Genomic DNA, 23248 nt, shown 5'->3' with positions numbered 1-23248 from the left:
GTAAAGTGACAAAGCCTAACAAAGACACGAAAACCAAACCTGAACAGACAAACTGTGACAAACTCACTCGACACAAGTGAAACACATGAGGAAATGAGACAACATGAGGGATAATGAAAGGTTGTCAATCACCTCCTGTTCATGGCATCAAATAAATTCAACCCAAACTTACTGGAAGAATGAGCACTTGAACATCAGTGTGATAACAAATATCTAAAATAACAAAAACAATCTTTGAGAAAAAAGTATTTGACATGTACTTTGACATGACCTTTTTAGCTTGATCCATGACTCATCAATTAACATGGAGGAGGCAGGATTTAGGACCTGGTGTGCAGCCAGCAGGGGGCGATTAAAACTCTTTGGCCTCATTTATGGGGAGCAGTCATGTCGTCCGTCTTTACATACAGTCTATGATTCTAACATTATTTCGGGGACAAACAACACAACCTGGTCTCACCCATTTTCCTGTGACTTTCTGTCCAACATTGTCACATCTCCCTTTTCTGCCATTTCTCACATCACAGTCTGTCAGAGTCTGGCCCTGTTGGCTACTTACCATGACGTGACCCTGAAGGAGCCAGTAGTCTTCAACCGATGACCTTGATGGACTGTTGCAAGTGGCCGAAACCTCTTGGCGTCGGGTCAGTGTGAGTCTGAGAAGCGTGCCCGCTAAGCCAGGCGTGCAGAGACGAGAAAACGTCCAGAATTTAGAATAGCCAGAAGTTAATACTCACTTTTGACTTTCTGGGGGCCAACTCGTGTTCTTGTCCATTTTAGTTGTGATATAACATTTGCTTTTACATGGCTGTCCTCCACATGCAACCACTGTACTAACAGGACATACAGAGGTGAGACAGGGGCCATTACTCTCTTTGTAAATTACTTCAACGCTAAGTTTAAAAAAAGTTTGATCGCCAAACGCTGCTGTGTTTTTCCGAAGGCCCCGGCTGTAAAGCACCTCCATCCTCCCCTTTATATCCTGCGTTCTCATCTCTTTATGCCACTCCGCTCTCGCAGACGCTCGTCGGCCGTCCACGCCGCTTTAATTTACGACCCACTGTCACTGCCGTTTGGCCCGCCGCCAATTTAATTACCATAGAAGCTAACTATTAAAAGCTAGCGGCCAGTGTCGAGTCACACATCAAATGGTCCGGAGGGAGTGTATAAAGCGCCTGTTGGCAGTGACTCAATTTCGGTGATCTCTCCCGGAGCAACTGTTATAGATCACTGTTTAATATCAGGAGTAAGTCGTCAACTTAAATTACACTGATTGTTTACACAGGTAACAAGTAATTTTAGAGATTATCTTTACACTGTTCCAGGACAGAGTCAAAAGTCCCCACTTTATTTCCTGCTTTAATTACAGTCAAATTACTTTGTGTGATAACTTTCTTTTTTGTTGACTCTGCTAACTACCTCAGAGATAAAAGTCTTCTTATCTGAGTTCTCAAATTAGAAGCCAGTTAAAACATGTTTTCAGACTTTAACTGAGTCATCAAAAGAACGCTATGTCACCCAAAAAGTTTGGAGACGCACAACATGGCCATAACAGCGAAACGGCATCGTTGAACAAGTTATCACCAAAATAAAGACATTAAAATGGTGCTGATTCTGGAATCTGGCAAATTCATGCAAAAAGCTTCATAGTTTACTCTGACACAAGTGCTGATGTGTCCCCAACATCTGCTGGTGGTCGGAGGACCTTCAAACATACAAGGGACATTCACAATTTTATCCCATTAAAAATATTGTTTTGCAAATCTTCTCAGAGTCAAAGCTCAGTCAAATTTGAACACAAAGACATACAGTTTTAGAGTCAGGGTGATTTTCCAATGACATCCTTATATTTGATGTCCATACACTTGCTTATACAAAAAAGGTGATTCTAATAACTCCAGAACTATTATGATAATCATTACAGGGCTGCCACTTTTTATTTGAAATTCGAATGTGAAGGAAAAGTTCACATTGAATCCGACTGGTTCTAGAAGCGCATGAGAGCATCTGAAGCCGTTGTGTCCTGATCCAGCAGAGGGCGATCACTGTTGTGTTATTTTGCAGTTAAAATGGAGGATGCTAGCATGTAAAGCCGTCCTGAGCGGGCAAGCTACACCGTAGACAGCAGAGTATTGATCAAAGGTGAGTCTGTTTGTCGTCTTTGTACCAATGAAACTGCCTTTTAACAAATCTTTGGCCTCACCTGGAGACACCACAGACGAGCGGAGCAATGTCAAGCGTTCGACCTCGTCTGACTGCAAGGAATTGTGGGTCATGTCAAACTGACTGCCCTATTTGGAAAATGCCGTCGAGGCTGGGCGGGCGTGGTTACGCATTACAAAACCCAATAGGAGACCTGCAAACACCTAAATGTAAACATGCACAGCAGGTTGTACGGCGAAGGAACAAAATCAGAACACACGCCAAGAAATCTCTCAGGAGACCAGTGTTACAATCATACAAATATATTAGTTCGTTTTTATTCAATTATATCCAATAATACGTCTCTGTTGACTTTGTGTAAGTTATTATAGAAATAAATACAGATCATATTGCAAATGCAGAGACAGGGGTTTGGGGATAATCAGAGTGTCGGAGGGAAGAAGGGGGGGGCGGGGGGGGGATTAGAGGGTTAAAGAGTAAATATTGGGTAATGACTGTTTCTTCGAAGGTGTCCAGTAAATGATTGGCGCATGCATGCTTGTAATCCCGCCCATCAGAGACCATCTCACCCAACCCAGGAGTCTCAAACTGCAAGTCCCTCTCAGCTCCTTTCTCCAAGTGATCCATGGGTTCGGATGGCGTTTGGCTGTCGTGTTGTTCCACCTAGGCAGCAACAGGGGGAGTTATTGCACCCCCCCCCCAACCACATTTGCATGGATATATTTATATATATAGAGATATATAGATATATTATTTTTTTTTGCCCCATTTGAATACAAAAATAGTGTCATTGTGGCTTTGATAGCTGGAAGACTGAAGCACTCTTTGTATTTGGAAGACAAGGAGGAAGATTAAGGTGATTTCCTTAAAATCTTTTCGATAAGTCGGATCGTCCATGCAGTAGAAAGAAAGAAAAAGTCCCCAAAAAAAAAAAAAATCCTTCAAGGATCGATCACAGAATCACACACACACACACACACACACACACAGGTAGAAGAGGTGTGTGTGTGTTTGAGGGAGAGACGGACGGCGAATGAGCAGTCCACATGCTGCAGGTGAGCCAATTAAAATCCCGTTAAGAGATCAGAGGGCGGAGGCTGGCGAGTGGGGGGGGGTTTCTGGGTAGCGGGGGGGGGGTCATGAGGAAGAGGTTTGAGGCCCATCAGTCCCGCTGCTCCTTGTCGTCCTTTCTTTTTGTTTTTCCCGAAATCCCACACATCAAGTAACAGGAACAAACAGACACGGATATGCATTGAAAGAAACACACGTCAAATCAATACAAACACACGCGGACAGACTAACAGTGATTTATAAAGGGGCGTTACAAGTCATTACATGTCACAGCACTTCCACTGAGAAACACCCAAAACACAATCCGCTCTCTCTCTCTCCAACAAAGTACACTTGACAGAGAAAGAAATCTGTACTTTTTTTCCCCAGCATAGTTTACAGTGTGAAGTCCCCACTAAAACATTTGAGGGGCATTAGCTTGTAAGAGGTGAAGTCCCTCCATGTTTTCATTGCAAAGGTCACCCCACCCCCAAACCCCTTCCCTGTTTAGCCACATCTGTACCGGCGTGGTGCAGGGTGCTGTGTGCAATGCAGATGTGTCCGGGGATTGTGGGTGTGTGCGCCTTTAAAGAGAAACAAGCAAAAAAACACACGGCCAGATTTTTAGATGTGAAGTTAATGTGTTGGTTCGAAAATATGAACAGGATTTGACGTGAGATTCCAAAATAATTTTTTATGAAGCAGCTTAAAAGGGGAAAAAAGTGAAGGAGAGAGAGAAGAGAAAATCCGTCCGAGGACAGCGTCACTCTTTTGTCGGGAGCACGTGAGCCTCTCTCTTCCTCCCTCTCTCTTTTTTTTGTGTTTTCTGCTGCATTGCAGATGTGGTGAAGGGACTCCACCTCAAAGTAACACACTCACACGCACATGCACACACACACACACACACAAACACACACACGAGCAAACTCAGCTCCAAAAAAGGGGAAAAGTGTTAAAAAAATAAAAGCTCTAATAAAACAGTTGGTTTCTATATCAATATTAATCTTTTCCCCCCCCCACACACACACGCACGCACACACGCACGCCCTATCCCAGATAATGTGGCTGCACCTTGTTAATAGAGTTTATTGCTTTCTGCCCAAGGACTCATGCTCATTGATTTGGCCTCTGATTTATGCTCTGTTTCCTTCTCTCTCTCTCTCTTTCTCTCCATCCTTTATTCCTTCTCGTCTTGGATACACGCAACGGACACACAATGTCATTCAGTCACAGTTGCGCAGTGACAAAGACCAAAGCCGATGAGTGTGGAGCATCTGTGGGATCTCTCCGCACACGCACGTACAGCACATACATACATTCTGCCTCCGGGTTAAAGGGAAGTTGCAAAAGTGATGGCGGAGAGGAAGTGAAACTTCAAACGGAGGCTGTGAGGGAACGAGTTAGCTACACTACAGTATGTGAGGCCAGTCGCTCTCTCTCTCTCTCTCCGAGTCCTTCACAACCCCAGATGACCCTCTCTCTGCAGTTGTAATCCGCTCAGTAAGCGGGGAGGGCCCTGACTCGGGAGAAATGGGAAAAAAGGGAGTCCCCCCGGGGAGACAAGTGTGTGTGTGTGTGATGTGTGAGGTGTGCATCTGAATCAGATATACATAATTTAACCCCCTTCGATACACACACACACACACACATTCACACGGCACACACAAACATCTTTTCTCACACACTCTAAAGAAACAGAGATGCTGAGCTCTCCAAAGGGCCGATATTTGACATTTAGAGCCCAATCCTGAGACATTCAATCAGCGGGTTTAAGTTGAAGCGTACTGGCAAGGGTGCTTGTCTCACTAATCAAACGCGAGCTCAGACAGACGGGCGGCCGAGATAAACGGCGATCTTTTACATGCTGTAATTCACGCAGAAGCGTTTGAAGTGCGGCCTGAAGGCCGGCGAGCAGACGGGCTGGAGCAGAGAGGCTGATCGCACACTTCACAGAGGACGCAGGCGGAGAGAGAGGAAAGAAAAAGAGGTAGAGCTTGAACATGGCAAAACACACACACATACATACACACACACACTCGCGCATTCATGCAAACTTTCCACACACAGTGAATGACTTAATGATTCTACCTTTCTGCCGCCAAAATCGACAACACTGCAAACCGATATTTTCACGCTTTCCTTTTTAAAAAAAAATCTTAAACCTGTCACTTGAAAATAATCCAAGAATAAAAGGTTGCATCCATTACTTTGATAAACAAAGATAAAATCACACAGTAATTCTATTATGGCTGAAAACATAGGTCACTATGGGCAGCAACGTTTCACAAATACAGAATCCTGGTTGATTTGAAATGACTCAACTAAAAAACAGTCTGCAAGCTGCAATAGAAAAAAGCTCATTTAGCTGCATATTCTACAGTGGAAGAGTGAGATACTGGTGATTGATGCAATGTGGTGGGAACTTCTCAATCGAGAATCGTTCGCTGGGTGTCACTGTCGACTGACGGCCCCGTCGCTAAAAGCAAACAGAGCTCCTGATGGCTTGATTTCAAATAAATCGTGGCTCTCGTTTCGTTATATAACTCAGAGTTTGAGGCAGGTGATGAGACGACTGTAACCCTACAAATATCATCTCTTTTTTTTTTTTGCATCTGTACAGGCTTATGAATCAACAGAAAATAATACTGCATTCATTCTAAGGGTTGAATTCCAACTATTAAGTATTTCCCTTCCATAGTTCCAGATTCTACAGATTAAAATGTTTTTCTTCCTATCTTTATTCAAGACGTGATGGTCTTTCAATTCAAGAGCAGGACTCGTTGATTTCACGTCCAGATTTTCTAACGCTTTCACTCAAACCCTTGCGTTTGCACTCAAATAGCCTCTGCTTGTGCTTAAATTCCCTGTGCTCCAGCTTCAGCTCTTCTCCTCGCGCTTACGCTGCTTCTGTGCGAGTGCGAAACGTTTGCTTTCTGATTTCTTCTTCTGCTCTTGGATTTTTTGATGCAACAAATTTGCCCACCCAATAGAATGCCAAGTGTAGTGTTGACGGATGAACTGTTGGTGCTGTTCCCATGAAATACAAGGAGAAAAGAAACAGGGCGGGGTCTATTTAGTTTTTATAGTGTTTAAAATTCCTTGATTTCTTTTTTTCTTCAAGCACACCAACGGGAAGCCGTGGTTAAAGTAACCGCCCGTACAGGACACTCAAAGACATAAAGCTAACACACCCACAACGAGGGTGGGACAACTTCACTTGTCACCACTACACCTGGCATTCTACTTTTTGGGGAACTTTCACAGACTTGCTGCACAAAAAAGTTCGAGAGCAGAGGAGAAATCCGTGAGCACACGTTTCACCAGTGCACAGAAGAACCATGAGTGTGTGGAGAGGAGCTGAAGCCGGAGCGCTGGAAATCGAAGCACAAGCAGGGTAAATTGAGTGCGAACGAATGGGGGCTTTGAGTGAGAGCATTACAAGATCTGAACATGAAATCAATAAAGCCTGATCTAAAACTGATGGACCACGCTCTTGAAACAAGATCGGAACAAGTGCTTCGCTGTTTGAACGCATCTTTAGAAAACAGTTTTCAACAGTTTTCAGCTGAGCTCTGTGTTAAAATCTGAGGAATGCCCCTTTAACCCCCCCTTGTGTGTATTCAAGCATTTAATGCATTTAGCATCGTCTCTTTTTCTTTATCTATATCAAAGCGCACAAACTTTTGTCATCAACTTATTAACGCACATTAACTACTTGAACTATTTTAGCCCTTAACCACTTTTTGTCTTTAAATTCATAGTCTGCCTGAATTCTGAAAACAACAAATAAGACGCTCACGTGACAAAATATTGCAATGCAGATTTTTCAAAGCCCTTAAAATATAGAGCAGAAGGCGTGAGTGAAGACGTTGCTGCTACGTCTGTTCGCTGACTTCTTCCTCTCCTCTAACAGTATCTCTCCATCTTGTCCCACACGCCCCTAAATCTACTCGAGCAGGCGGGAGCCTCATTTAATTAAACATTTGTGTAATTACTTTGCGAATAATCGTCAAACACTGTGTTCTGGGTTTAGTGATCCATAGGGGGTGACTGGTCAAACACACCAACCTGAAGGTCTATTTAACAGCTTAATTAAGGTCTTTGGTGTGAAAGTGAGGTTTTAATAGTAACTTGTTTTGATAAATCTAAAACACAATGGGAGTAACTCTCTAACGCGCCGTAAGTCACCGAGCAGTAAATGTGGCTTTTTCTCACGTCTCCTTCTTCCCTCTTTCTTTCTTTCCTCCATCATCACTTTCCCACTCTCTCCTTCCTTCCCCACTTAATTTGTTTCTCCTCAGGATATCAGAGGTAAAGTTTGCTTCATCATCTCAGGAAGCATGATTACTTTGCTCAGCAGCTCGCCGCCATTCTGCACCGGTTATCAGCTATTATTATTTACAACTGCAGGTTACAGGGGTGCCGAGGATTATGCATAGAAGGAGCAGTGTGTGTGTGTGGGTGTGTGTGTGTGTGTGTGTTCAGGGGACGCTGTTCTCATTCCCATAATTCTCTCTTAAATCTCTCTTTGTTCTGCTCATAATCACAAATTTTCCTACAGTGAAAATCTCTTGTGTTTCCTTTTTTGCATCGTCCCTCTCTCTCTCTCTCTCTCTCTCTCTGAGTCCTAATCATCAATCCATCCTCGTCTCTACCTCTGCAACACACGAGACTCCCTCGCTTCCAACAATACATAAACGTTAGGCAGAAACAATTACCCCGCCCGGCATATTGTAGCGTGAAAGTTCGCTATGAAAAATTATTACTTTTCCCACTGAATGGAAACAACAAATGCAAACACGCGAAACAGGGTATCCTGAAAGAGAAATATGAAATTTTAAAAAAATGCTAAATTTACTTTCTTCAACAAGAAGAAGCACTGACAAAAAATGTGATAAAAAAAAAAATACTGTACATAATACATCAATCTTTCTGTTTCTCTTTTTTAAGAATCACAGTACGTACTTTAGCTGTCAATTTCATTCTCTATACAATGCTTTGGTTTTTCGTTATTTTCCTCCAGAAATCACAGAAATCAAACTTGAAACAGCAAAGAACAAGTAAAGCGTGAAAGCACATGAATCATGGAGTTGCACATATCCATGAGCAAATAAAGACTGCTGTCACTCATATTACAAAATGAATTCAAAACGTGGAGGGAGAAGTTCATCTTCAACCTGTAATGACCTGTTCGATTTCAAAAAGCGCATCAGACCGTCTGAAGAAGTTTTTTATCCTGATCCAGCAGAGGGCCACCTAATGCCTGCCCTATTGACCTCTCAGTCAAGTAAGCCTGCAATGTTATGTTGTTTTGCAACAAAAATGGTGGATGCTACTAAGCAAAGTCGTCCTGAGCAGAGGATCGTGACACCAGAGGATCTGAGAAGCGGTGTGTGGAAGTATTTTGGGTTCTACACCTTAGGCGGCAAAGTAACGATCAAAGGTGAGGCTGTTTGTCGACTTTGTGAAACACACCTGCCCACTTGAGTGTTAATGTTCAAATGTTTATGTGTCATGTAAACTTGTGTAATTTGGGGAACTCTGATAAACACTAAGGCTCCTACACAAAGTACAAGCTATTTGGATCAGGTCAGAGTAACACAAAGTCAGTTCAGCTTACATTAACTGCATCGGGCTCCATTTCCAACACAAAAATCTGAATGCCTGTTGGGTTGGGGTTAGGCCAGTTTAGTTTTCTTTTGTGCTCCGACAGGTTCCAAAATTGTGGCCCAAGCCGCACTCGAACGTACAATATCAGCTTTTCCTCCATTGTGCATTCTGTGCCTGGCTGGGTGCTTCACAAAGATCCATGAGTAATTTTTGCAAAGAATAGTACGTTTCAATGTTTGACAGTTGGATAGCTACTCTATTTCCCGCGTGCACAGCATTGTGGGTAAAGGTGTGTACCGCGCACTGCAGAGTCAAGCATGTCTTAGGTAAAATACTGATGCCTTGTGTATATATATATTTTTAGTGTAGAAAATCATCTGGTTTTTAGTGAACACAGCTTTAGCATAGCTGGTGTGTTGCATCAGCCTTCAAGTCGGGAACGAAAGAAATTAAGCAAAAACTGTTCTCCCAGGGGGATTAGTACTCCCCACGGCATGTTTCCTGACACTGACATATGGTGTGCCCTTTTCAAAATGAGTCGACATGAGAGGAATACAGTATGCAGAATATTTCCGGTCAGGAGAAAGTGATGGGGGTAGCCATGCGGCTGCAGAAAAGGCTAATATATGCACAAAATGACTATATATGCATATACCTTTCAACAGGAACTCCACACAGAGTGAAAGACGGTAACAGATACTGTGTGGGCATCAGGTGTTTGTGCAATGCATGACCACCGACAGTGAGAAGCTATTGCAGTGCAAGCTTCACAGGTCAGGCTCCATCAGCACCACATCTCACTGGTGATGTCCCCATCATCTCCCAGAACCTGCACACACACACACCTCCCATGTTACCATCTGTGGATGTGTGTGTTAATGCATATCATTGTAAGATCATTGTTTTGCGGTTAGCGCTCGAGGATATCAGGGAGCTGAAATGTGGGGGCGACTACCTCCACGTGTGTGCGTAAATGTCAGGGTAATAACGAGGGTGTGTGTGTGTGTGTGTGTGTGTGTGTGTGTGTGTGTGTGTGTGTGTGTGTGTGTGTGTGTGTGTGTGTGGTTATTGTTACGCCGAGTGGAAAATTGACTCCATGTCACAAACTAATCAAAACGCGCCAAAGGTGAATGGAAGAAGAAGGGAACACACGCACACACATACACCCACAAACAAGGCTGACAAGTATTCGGGCCATCTCGCCAAGTCGCTGACACGGACAGAAGACGTGGACGGAGCAGATGGCTGCAGAGCAAAAGTCTGCGAGGGTCCGCGTGTCAGCCTCAGCGTATGCATGGCCCTTGCGTCAGGCTAACATTAGCTCGGAGCCCTACAGGGAAATAAAAACACAACCCATTTGTAAAGTATGTGCTGCAGGGGGACGGATTTGACCGCCACACCCGCCGTGGTGAAACCAGGGCGACTTGACTTCGATATTTGGTTGACTGGGCGGATGTCGCTGATGACACCTCGAGGGTGTGTGGGATTTCCTCGCAGCTGGTTAAACGCGCCGCGGTGACATTCTTTACGATGCTCGGCGACCGTCCACCTCTTTGTGGAGTTATTGCTTTTGTGTCCCAGGCTCGGATAATCATGGAAGTTATTACATGAGATTACATGCGCTGGTGTGGAAGTGGAGGGTGGGGGTCTGTGAGGGTAAATGGGTGCTTCCCATTGGCCAGCATCACTCTACCCAGGCCTGCTCCTTTTTCTTCAACGCTACACCGGTGCATTGTGGTATGCAGAGTTTTTTCGTGGGGGGGTCAGTGTTGCAGGCAGTAGGGGTGGTGGAGGGTGGCGTGGCCCTCACAACCCTTTTCAGGTTTCCGCTGGTGCCCAGTGCCCTGTACGCTTGCACCCCGACCCCCCACACCCCCCACCACCACCTCCCGTGTGTCTGAGCGCTAGGAGGTGGACGTTTTGGTTTTGGATTGAGGGTCTTTCTTGCCGTTCTGAAGCACGGGCGAGTTACTGGAGGTCTTGGGCGTTTTCCTGGGCGGACTCTGCTCTGCGACGTCGTGTAGAGAGGGCTCCCTGTACATGGCCACTGGGGAGAGAGAAAGGTGGCACAGAGTTACATGAGGCCGTTCTTTTGGAAAATGCCTCATTATTTCAAAGAGTTAAGAGTTAAAAATCTGTTTATGGCACAAGATGGATATTGGTGCCACTGATAAGTTGCTGTTGGCTGACCATGTGCAACCATAGACTGTGTATAAAGATGGATGCCATGAAAGCTCCCCAAAAGTGGAGCCAAATGATCTTGACTGCTCCCCGGTGGCAGGCTGCAGTATATATTATCAACTCCATGATTGACAGCTGACACCGGATCATGATTGGTCGAGCGCCCGTATCTGCAGGGCCTTAATACCGCGGCTTAACTCCGTCATCACTACGATCATATCCGGGGTTATTTTGTCTTCAATCTTGGATATTGGGATTAAGTGGAGACCTGTCGTCCATCTTTAAATACAGTCTATGGTACCGACCTGCATGTCTGCCAGCGACAGTCTCTCCATCGAAAACTACCTCTGCACACCATCAAAGCCAGAAATACAAATCTACACAGGGGCTTTGACGATGTGAACATGAACTTCATTCACAGTGGGAGTGCACTGTAAATAGACAGGGATAAAGCAGTGTAGAAGGATCATTATGGGCTGTGGTTAAGGTTTGGATTATTATTATCTTTTAGAATAGGTTTATAAATAAAAGGTCATGTCTGCCTGAGGTGAATTAATCATTGATTTATTTCACCAGCTGCTGTGCAGGTCACACACTGTGTTTTTACTGCGTCTGGGTCGACATCCACATGTTGTCTGCTCTGGGACGACACTGTTTCATTTATTATTAATAAATACTGTGACACTGAGGTGTACATTGTCCTTTTCATCTATAGAACATATTTGTTTCACCGTTTTGAGTGTTTCTGATTAATACGAGAGTGGCTATGCAACAAAAGGGAGCTGTATATGTGTTCGTGCACAGGCTGCAAAATGCCTTCATGCACCCAAACCTCAATTAACTAACTCACCTGTTCTAACATGACTCACCTCTGCAGCAATGTTTGTAGGTGTAAATAAGGCCAAACATATGCTAGTGGGCCTTTGTTGACTTAAACCACCCACCTACCACCCTCTGCAGATTGTGTTCTTTCCCTGTTACACTGATGAGTACAGTGAGTAAATAATCCATGGCAGCTTAATTATATGCCGAGAGGCCAGCGTGACCTTCTGTATTAACATGCTTGATTGAACTCAACTTTATTTACAGGAGTTTGCACCACAAAAAGAAAAAGAATCAAGGTTTAACGAATATTTTGACACAGCACCATTATACAAGACAAGGAAACTAAATTGACTATCAAACGTGGATCTAGCATAGGTTATGTTGTAATTTGGTTGTGCACGTTTCCTCCCTGACTGGCTGCTACTTGAGCCTTGAGCCTTTAGGTCAATGACTTCATTGTACTGGACACATTGTTTGATCTAAAGGAAATATGACGAGAGTTCCTGCACCGTGGTTATATGCCTCTACCAACTAGTTTAGTTTCAGTCAACACAAATTTCTTTTTCCAGGTTCATATGAGTGACCTTTGACCTTTGATCACAGACGTCTAATCAGTGAATCTTTGGTAAAAAAACTGTTCAAAATTGGAAAAAAATATCCAACGGCACACTTGAGATATCATGTTCATGAGGAGAAATTCACGTTTGTTAGGTCACTGTGACCCTGACCTTTGACCTTCAACCAACAAAATCTAGCCTAATCTGTGAGCCTAGGTGACCATGGGAACGTTTGGTGAGGTAACTGTGACCTCGACCTTTGACCTCTACTTTCTAATCAGGAAATGTTTTAGTCCAAGTGAATGTTTGTAACAGAAGTAATGAAATTCCATTGGCACAAAAATTCCCTCAAGGTGATTCCAGGGCAAAAATTGTTCCCTAAAAACCTTCTTGATATATCATGCTCACAAGAATGGAACGGACGGACAACCCGGAACTGTAATACCTCCAGCCACTGGGTGCCACCAGCAATGAGAGCTTAGCACCAGAGATGGAGACAAAAGTCAAAAAACACTAAAGTATGCCTGTGCTGTACCTTCGATGAGTTTGGGCAGGAAGTGTGCAGCTCCCTTGGTCTTCTTGACGCGGTTCCCCTTCATCACCTGTCCGTCCCGGTTGATGCCGATGTACCACGCTCGGCCCGACTGGGTCTGCCTGTACAGGATGGACGAGTAGGTCACGTAGTAGTTCTCGAACACGCACTCCTTAAACTTGCACTCTGGCGTGAAGTGTTCCTGAAACACACACACACAAAGAAAACAGCACCCGCATCAGGAGTGTTTGCCTTTTTTTTTTTAAATGATCTGTTCTATTATTTATATATTTACTTTCCAATTCCACCGGGCTCAGCTGGGAATGGGTGGAAATGGGTGCCACATTTCATTGTGACAGGGTTACAGGAGCATCTGTGGCTGTGTCAAGAAACTGCACTAACACACACACACACACACAAACACACACACTCATTCCAACATGTGCACACGCCCATTTACCACATGGGCAAAGTGCTCCGTGAGTCGGGATGCCATAACTCAGCTGATTCGGTTTACCTGTAACAAACAACAATCAAGCGGATCCTTCACCCCCCTCCATAGTTTAACGACCTCGCCGTCGGCCTTCAGCTCCCGCAAACATACGCACAAGACACACACACACACACACACACACGCCAACACGCATTGCTCTGCATTAGACAATATGTCATCACCAGGACACCCCCCCCCCTACACCCCCGCTCATCTCTCTCTCGTTACAGCTCGCACATATCCCCTCTCTATCTCATATTCTGCCTCTGCTTCCCCACTTCATTCCCTCCATCCCTCCGTCACTTGGTAACCTTGTCAAGGAACAAACCAATTTGCAGGATTGATTTGGAGCCTTGATATGACAGGTGAGCAGAAAATGCCTGAATAAGGAGTTTGCTTTCTCTTTTCTCTCTCATCTCTCCTCCTCCTCCTCCCGTTCTCCATCTTCCCTCTCCTCTCCCTCCCTCCCGCTGCTCGTCTGCCTACCGCAGGCACGGGGCCATCGCTGCCTGCCTATATCCATTGTACCACACATAAACAAGCTAATTACATTGACTGTATCACCCACTCTTTAATTACACAGCCATTCACTTCGGCAGCCATTCATTTCCTCACCCGGCTATTAACTTTGCCCTATAATGACACAGAGCGGAATCCAAAGGTCTGGATCGTCTGGGAAGGTGTTGCTATCATTACCAGTGTTTGTGTGTGTGTGTGTGTGTGTGTGTGTGTGTGTGTGTGTGTGTGTGTGTGTGTGTGTGTGTGTGTGTGTGTGTGTGTGTGTGTGTGTGTGTGTGTGTACAGCCTGCCTTGTAAAGCGTGATCATCACCTCCCGCACCCCCGAGACAGACATGCTCAAAGTTATTCTTTGGGATAATTACGTCAATTAAACCAAGTGTGGCGACATGAGCAATGTGTGTGTGTGTGTGTGTGTGTGTGTGTGTGTGTGTGTGTGTGTGTGTGTGTCAGTAACAATCCGTGACCCACCTTTGAACTAAAGGGTGCCTTCTGATCAGACATTATCATCAGAATCAGGGACTCCACCCTGAGTATCCGACAGAGGAAAGATACAGGGAACGTCTGACTATCTGAGGGAAGCAGAACATTTTCTGTGGCCCATCAACATTGTTTTGCTGCAGCAAAATCACGTAGGACATTACAGATTAAATACCAGACATGAAAAGATCGGCGTCTGAGTGGAGAATCCAATGCTCTGTTGTTCATGCGTGAAAGGCAAACTCCGGAGAAAGTCCAGACCCAACTGTGCTGACATCCTCCGGAGTTTATGTCAGACAAGAGCTTTAGGCAAAAACATGATCATCCATTTTTGTTCTTCTTGCAAACCCACTATATCAAAATATTTGAAATTAATATTCTATCATATTAGGATGCATATGCAGCAGAACCTTTTAGGGAACTACTGTAATGGTTTTGTATTCTGAGTGTGTTTATTTGTCCGCCTCTTTATTAAGAGTGTTTTCTGTTTAATTATTACCTCGTGTTTCTTGTATATCCTTGTGTTTATGTTTGTATATGTGTTGTTTCGATGTCACATGTTTCCCCTGTGTTCTGTTTCCTGTTTTATTTTGTAGGCTCTGTTCCTAGTGTGTTTTCTTTCTTCACTTCCTGTCTTTGTGATTGCCTGCACCAGTCCTCATGTGTTCCACCTGTGTTCAATTGCCCCTGCCTTCCCTGTGTGTGTATATAAGCCTCTGTGCTTCTCCTTGTCAGTTTGTCGTCGTAATGTTTGTCATGATCTCCTGTGCTTGTTGTATCCCTTGTCTCCTGAGCGCCTGTCCTCTGCATCTCCTTGTAATCTTCTGGTGTTTTCCCCCGTGTGCTTTTGTTTCTTCCGTTTTGACATTTTGAGATTCCTTTGTTTGTTGTTTCGTTCCTGTTGGACATTCACCTATTAAAAGGACACTTTTTGTTTAAACTCTGCATCCTGGGTCCATCTGCCTAACCGAACCTGACAACTTCCTACGTTTCCACCAGAGGAATCAGGGTTTCATTTCATACTCGTGTCAGATACTAGAAATAAAAATGAACAGGGTGATGCATCAAATGTCACATGTATGTTTAAGACGTGCACGGTATGAGGTGGTAAAATATACCTAACAGTCAGCACACGTGACTGGACGAGCAAGAAACACGAGTGAGAAAAACTGCTGTGCTTCGAGTCTTTAATTTATGATTCCATCATGTAAAATACACCTTTTAATATTTCATGTAATTTGACTCGGCGTAATGTTGCTACAATGACTGAATCCCCCAGCAGGAAAACAGAGGGACTTGTTTGCAGCTTGGAATCCTGACTGCATGAGTATACACACAATACAGGTACAGCTAATGTGGTCCTGTGTATTTATTTGATGTGAGGAGTTATCGCTTTTAAAAATAGATTCTAACTAAATGCGTCTTTTGTTTTTGCCAGAAGCCACTTACTTGTACATACTTAGTCACAGAGGTGCAATCGCCATCGCTGCTTTATGGGACAACACACTGTTAAACAGCCATTTACAGAGGCACATTATTCACACAGCAGACACACAGGGGACGGATGCACATCTGTCTGCGGAGCGTTTAGTCTGACTGCACTTCAGGCTGATTTCTGACTGATGGTTTCCTCTTTATCATAAACTGCAGAGGCCTGACTCCGTTGCGCCTCTGCACCCAAAACATCCGACAAGCTACTCAGGTAGTTGCCTCCAGCTAATGAAGACGGCCGATCTATCTGTCACCTGAGTCCAATCAGTCTCATCTCCAAGACGAGGGGGGTCTTCATCGTCAGGGATGCAGTTCCCCGTGTGTTCAGCAGGGGCTGCTCCGAACACACAGGCAGTGCGAGGCTCCTGTCACTGCTGCTGACGCTGCTCCAAAATTAACTTGTGTCCACTCACCACTCCATAATACTCAGCTCTGCCCGAAGGACCTTGTTTTGCAAGCTGAAAGCCACTCCAGCTGTACAACAGCCATAAACGCGGACAATTATTTATTTTGGTGCGGATTCTTTTGCACCAGGCTCAATGTTCCTTTGTATATTTGAAATTGAACTTTGCTGAAATGTCCTGTCATGTTGCATTCTGTGATTTACGATAATATCGTTGATTTGTAAAAACTCTCCGGCCGATCGGCCACTTCAACTTCTGCTCGGGAAGTAAACAATGAGGCAAGAATATGGACATAGAGACAGAAAAAACAACATGCCTACGAAGAAAGAATTTGAAAACACCCAAGAATCAATTCAAACACTTTTTGACACTAAAACAACAACTTTCTGTTTCACAGTTTTAGAGGAGACAACAGTATTCTCTCTGTGTGTGTGTGTGTGTGTGTGTGTGTGTGTGTGTGTGTGTGTGTGTGTGTGTGTGAGGGTGTGTACATCCACTCATGCGTGTCTGCTGTTGTGACAGGGAGACATGACGGATCCCTCTTACATCAGTGGGAGGCCACCGGGCGCCAGATGACATGCATATACACACACACACACGCACACCCTCACAACATCAACAGTGACGGATGGAGCGGTCGCCTCCCTCATCACTCACACACAGAAGGGGAGAAAGAGGTGTGGAAGGGAAGAGAGGGAGTGTTGGGGAGGGGGGGAAAGAGGGGACGGGATGAATCGAGGGAGAGAGAAAGAGTGGAGTAAAGAGAGAAGGAGATAAGCACACAAGAGTTGAAGGAGACGTGTAGATAATACAGTGGGATTATTCCCCAGCAATGACACACACTCTCATGCCGTTGTCTCATTTCCATCCGTCGACACCCAAAGACATTATTCAGCCCCGCTCACGGGCACATGGCTGTCATTAACCAGTGAGCCTCCCATGTGCTCAACTGGGGAATTGATTCCATGTAAGACCTCTGTGAAAAGTCAATAGGCATTAGGGCAGAAAAGAACCTGGATTAGGCTTTGATTGGACGAGCAGCGCGGCAACGCAACCGAGTGTGAAGAACTTAAAACGACTTACAAGCTGCGATCGGACAACCACAGGTTAATTCAGGGGCCTCCAGTCGCGGGCACTTATCGACCACGTCCCGGGGGACAAATGTATATCGAAGTGTTGATAGGCAACCTGTGTGTGAGTGTGTGTGTGTGTGTGTGTACTGTACATTAGATGTGCTGTGTTTTTACAGTTTTCAGTGAATGATTTTTTTTTCGCTGCTCCATGTGTCAGCAACTACAACTGCTCAATACAAAAGGTCAGGCGGCTTCATTCAAGCGAAATGTGCTTTTGTAAATCAAGTCACTTTAACAGACATTGACCAAAGTGTTGTTCAGATAAAATAGGGGAGATACATAAAAATTATAAGACATTGAACGATGGGCAAACTGTACAATTACGCAAACCTTTCTCTCTATATTGAGCATTAAAAAAATAACCTTTTCTAGTTTTATCTAATTTATTCTAGATTTGGTTTCTATTGTTGTTTTTATTTCATTTTCCCCTTGTGCTGCTGTGTCAACTTAAAATTTCCTCTATGGGAAATCAGAGAGGTATACGTCACAATGTCATCAACTCTAAAGGAAGTGACACAAAGACGTTGCACTCGGGTTAATGTGTTAATTGAAACATTAATTCAAGTCATCTCTATGCTAAAGATAAATGTGCACAGTTTTTCACGAGGGTCACAGCAAATGTGAAAATGTCCAAACCTCGGTCGGCTGCCTGTCGGTGAGATCACGGCTTCAGCCTCCCTCTCTCTGTCCTGCCTGTCGCTTCACTTCACAGTTCAATAAAACAGCTCTTCTGGAAACTGTCGTAAAAATATCCCGCAGGGGGGAAAAAGTTTAAAGTGATCGCCGGTGTTATAAAAATATATTGAAGTGATCGTGAATGGAGAAATGTTTCCTTTCTTCCAAAAAGTACAAACATTAATATTTTCTCATGCCCTTCTGCAACTCCCCCTTCGCTCGCGCACTCAGCCATCAAAAGCCAGACTTCTGTCGGTGCAGACTGCTGCTGCTGCGAGGCTGTTAACCAAAACTAGTCGTCGATCACACATCACACCCATTCTTGCATCCCTTCACTGGCTTCCAGTTACACCCAGAATTTAGTTTAAAATGTTGTTAATCACATACAAGGCCTTGCACGGCCTGGCCCCTGCTTCTCTAACAGAACTGTTGAGCCCGAACTCTGAGGGTCGGCCGCTCTGATCATCTGATCAAGGCCTTGTATCTGTTCCCCGTACATATTTTAAATCCAGAGGTGACCAGGCAGTTTGCAGTTGTAGCTCCCACACTTTGGAACAGCCTTTCCCAATCCATCAGATCTGCTGAATCTGCGGTTAGCATCGAGCAGCTGCTGAAAACTAATTTCTATAGGTTAGCCTTTCTATGAATTATCTCTATATCTTTTCTTCTATGTATGGTTGTCTGCATGCAAGTTTGTATGTATGTACATAAGGATGGATATAGTCCTTTTGTGTATACCTTATCTTCTGTGTTTTACCTGTTATGTGAAACATTTTGTAACGAAGCTCAAGCCTGTGACACCTAATGTTCCAAACTGAGATTTTGTGATACAGGACGTGAATGTAGATCGTCAAAACTTCTAAGACGAAGCTGTTGTTGTGCTACAGCTGTGAATGTTGCTTTGTCTTCCAAAACAATTCATCAGAAGATGATAAACCTGGGAGTGAAATAAAGTTTATGTTCCTGTATAATGAATGATGTAATATTTACCTGCACCTCCTGTCAGAAGGATAAGAATCAGCACTAAAAGCACACAGAGCAAGGTTAGCCTCGCAAGAGCTTGTTTACCAGAAGAGCTGATTATTATCTGAGCAAATGAGCAGGAAAACAACTTTAATTGAGGACAAACAGCTGAGGAAGCATCGCGGGAGCTCGAAAAATAATTGTCTAAAGATAGGAGTAATTATCAATGACTAATATATGCATGGACAACATGTAGCCCCACTGGCATTCTCTGCAGTGTTATCATCAGCAATGTTCTTTTTGAAAATTCTGTCTAAACGATCACTCTGCATTTGGGGGGAAGAAAACTGTTCAGAACGTGCATTGTATTCTCTGGTGGAAGGGATGGCCTGCTCCCGCGTTTAAAACATCAACTTCTGCACAAAAAACACAACCTCTGACATTCAAGCAACTTTGTCAACTCCCACAGCAAATAGTCTGTTTGGTCTGGGTTTTAAAAAGCAACGTTTTTCTCGCTGACTTGTGCCACAACTGATTGGAAGTGTTATTAAGCCTTATCATTTAAGTGATTGACCTTCTATTTGAGTTTGCTTATTATTTACTTCGAAACGCACCATACTAAGAGGATTTATCCTTGAAGTAATCATTTTGGGCTTGACAGCATTTTTTGTTCAGTCAGTTGCTGTTTTCAAAGTCAAGAATGAACTTTGAGCCCCACAACATTTGTGCTAATAGCACAGTGAGACGTTTTCTTAACAAACAATGGTTAATTTAAAGTTACCGAGCAACGTTACTATCCATCAGGAGTCACTTCATGGGCCTTTTTAGCTCTGTTTTTGGTCTCCACCACCCCTGAGGGAATGCTTTGGTATTTTGCTAACTGCTCCACTGTGTTGACTAGCTAGTTATAAAATAAATATCTATTTGTTAGGTGATGGGAAGGTAGCATTTAGAGGGATTTTGCTAGAAAATGTGGCCTCCTGGTGGTTGCAGTAGGAAGACTCAACCAAAACAGTAAAGTTTCTGGTCTTAAAACAAAAACAAAGAGTTTAAAGACCCTTAAATGCTCTGTGGAGCAGAGGGGAAATGCAGAATCTGCTGAAAACATTCTTGTCAATTCATCTCTGTGAGCACCCCCCTTTTCACATGCATCTCATTGGATCATTTGTTAAGGTATAAAGGTTTAATATACCAGGCTTAATATATTGATATATTATACCTATAGGCTCAGAGAAAAGAATACTTTTAAATATCCTAAGTTGAGCAAGGAACAGCTAACATCTATATGCCCTAAAGGTCTTTTTTCTGTCTTCCTCTGTCTGCTTTTCACTTTTTGGACTCTAACTGCTCTTGTGAACTCTCATGAGTGTCTGAGTTGCTGACCGACAGAGAGGAGAAAGAAGTTTTTAGTTTAGGCGGAGAGGGAGTCCTCGTCTGTGCCAACATTCTGGCATTTACAGGCGCCCTGAGGAGTGCTGGAGCTCGACCAAGGCTGATGGACTCACACACACACACACACACACACACACACACACACACACACACACACACACACACACACACACGCGCATATACACGTACATGTAGACCTAAAGGCAACTGACACACAGGCAGGCGAGGGAAGCATCATCCACAAACAGAGTGTAAACACACATTCATGATGTCTGGCTGCACAAAAGGATGAATAAACAAGATTTACGCATGAAACAACCCCTTGACACAAACACACGCAGACAAATGAGTGGAGAAGAAGCACACACGCACACACGGCGTAATGAGAACAGCTGGAGAGGGTGCAGGCGGGTGCACAAGGGGGAAGAAGCAGAGGGGGAGGGAGGGTTGTTCTCTGCTTCTCACCTTGACTCTGCCAGATCCTCAATGCACGTTTGGGGTTTTTCCAAAGGGAACCAGAGATAACCTGCCTCACCTCTACACTACCTTTTTCATCTCTCCGTCTTTACTCATCTTCCTTCTTCCCTCCCTCTCTCTTCAGCTCCCTTCTTTTTTTCCTCTGTTTCTCTTTGAGTATCCTCCATCCTTCCTATCCCTTTCCTTCAGAGGAGACATAGACACAACTTTTTGTGTGTGTGTGTGTGTGTGTGTGTGTGTGTGTGAGGTGAGGTGAGGGAGGGTTAATCAGAGTGTGAAAGAGGAAGAGAAAGACCAGAGAGTGAAAGAGAAAGAAAGGCAAGCAGAGGTAAGGAAACAAGAGTGCTGACTCAAAGAAAAAGAGACAAGCAGTTTCTGATTCGATGGGTGGATGAGGAAGGTCAGAGGACAGGAGCTGGAGCGGGGAGCTTGAATGGGGGAGTGTGTGTCTGTGTGTGTGTGTGTGTGTGTGTAAGTAGTACTTTTATATACTATTCTTACAGGGTATACTCTTATATATTATTATATGTGGCTGTTATAGACTTGTATATTACACACCGCTGTACTCCATGAGAAAACACAATCTGAATCGACAGTAGAGTACACGTGTACACAAATATAGACAGTAAAATTATTTATGACTACATAATAAACTGCTCACTATTTTTGAACAAGGGCCAGTCTTGGAGTTAGCTTTTTATTTGACGTTTTTATTTGCGTTGTAGTCGAAACCTGCAGGAGGCAACTGTAACTGAACTGGAAGGTACCCAGTGTAGTTTTGGGGGAAAAAGCTGCTTTTTGAGGGAGATCTTAATGAATCTGAACAGGGACAAGGATCCTATATGAGATCTCATCCCCCCTTAATAAACACATATATGAACATGAATGGGACTTTAAACAAAATCATGAACTACCACATATGGAGGAGTTTGGGCAGTGAAGGTGCTGTGCCAGGAAAGTGCACTGTTACGAACCCCTGAATTGATTTTTTTTCATTTATTTAAGTTGTCATGTTTGGCACACCCTGCTGGCCTCGTTGTTGTGGTGTTTTGCTGTTCCTCTATTTCATTCCCCAATAAATGTTGCCATACCCTTTATGGGAGAGGAGGGAGAAGAGACAGAGCTGAGTTTGTTCGCGTTGCAACCGCCAAGCTCCTTGTGAGCTCTTTGACCTTTTGACCCTAGTTCGAGACTTAATCTCTCCATTTATGTTGCGGTTTGTCTTCTGAGCATTCCATAAGATGCACTGGCTAGTGTATCAGCAAAGCCAAAGTGACTATGTTTACGTGGACACCAATATTCTGATATTAACCAGATTAAGACAATGGTCTGAATACGATCACACTCAGAATAAGCAATTATCAAATTGAGACATGTGGAGTCGCATTGTGTATGTCTTAATCGCATTTTAACGTCCTATTGAAGAATTGAAGCTGTAGCTTTTGCAAAATCAAAGACAACGCGTAAAATGGAATATGGTGGCATGGTGTAGTGGATTTAATGACATGAGTTCATAATCAGACTAAGCTCTGTAACATGTAAACAGGAATACAACTGGAATATTCTCTCTCATGTAAACATCATAATTGAAATCATGTCTTATTCTGAAGAGAAAGTCAGAATATTGGTGTCCATGTAAACATTTTCTGAGTTCGAGGTCAGGTGATGATGTCCATGCTCTACACCTGCATGACTATAATTGGATGTTATTCGTCGTTGTAATGTTACCAGTCTTGCTTGCTAATGGAAATGAGCCAATAGTTGTGAAGTATTTGTCAGACAGCTGAAGAAGCCTTGATTTCTACTACTAGAAATCAAGGCTTCAAGTGCTCTGGCTAAACTAAAACTATTAAAATGTCCTTATTGCAAACTACCCAGGACTGTGTGATGCGGAGCTCTCCAAGGTGCTGATCCAGCTGCAGGCAGCAGTTCAGAAGCTTTCCCTGGTACCCTTTCTTTCTGTCTCTCGCCCTTATCAGTACTGGGCACTACTTTATATGTGAATGTGCAACTACAGGCAAAAAAGTGTTAGGTATTGTGTGGTCCTTCATGCAACTTCATATAAGTTCAGCGGTGACAAGTAAGGGCCAGCTGAGGTGGAAAATAAACCAGAGGGTGTGGTGGTGAATAAAAGTCAAATCACTTCTCTCCCTGCGCTAAAACAACTTGATCTTAGTGATGTATGATGACAGAAGCTCAATCAATAGAAAGAGGCTTTTCATAGAAATTAATTAGCCATCTGGAAGGTGTAGAGCACTATGATCTGAGAGCCCAACAGCTTGTTTATATGAGCATATTAATCTGA

General features: G+C 43.8%; 1 protein-coding gene across 2 annotated transcripts in view; it reads right to left on the bottom strand.

The window, feature by feature from the left end:
* Positions 1-5630: 5630 nt before the first annotated feature.
* Positions 5631-23248, bottom strand: part of fgf11a (fibroblast growth factor 11a) — an 80788-nt gene continuing 63170 nt past the window's right edge. For both annotated transcript variants that reach the window (XM_035149272.2, XM_047338907.1), the window contains 2 exons: positions 12922-13120; positions 5631-10870 (listed from right to left, as the gene is read on the bottom strand). In XM_035149272.2, coding sequence (XP_035005163.1) covers positions 10728-10870; positions 12922-13120 — 342 coding nt within the window. In that variant the 3' untranslated portion in view covers positions 5631-10727. The remainder of the gene's footprint in view (positions 10871-12921; positions 13121-23248) is intronic.

The sequence above is a fragment of the Hippoglossus stenolepis genome, chromosome 23 (assembly GCF_022539355.2).
Source record: "Hippoglossus stenolepis isolate QCI-W04-F060 chromosome 23, HSTE1.2, whole genome shotgun sequence".
NCBI classification, from domain to species: Eukaryota; Metazoa; Chordata; class Actinopteri; order Pleuronectiformes; family Pleuronectidae; genus Hippoglossus; species Hippoglossus stenolepis.
The sequence above is the reverse complement of the archived record's forward strand: the minus strand, read 5'-3'. Positions and strand labels throughout refer to the sequence as shown.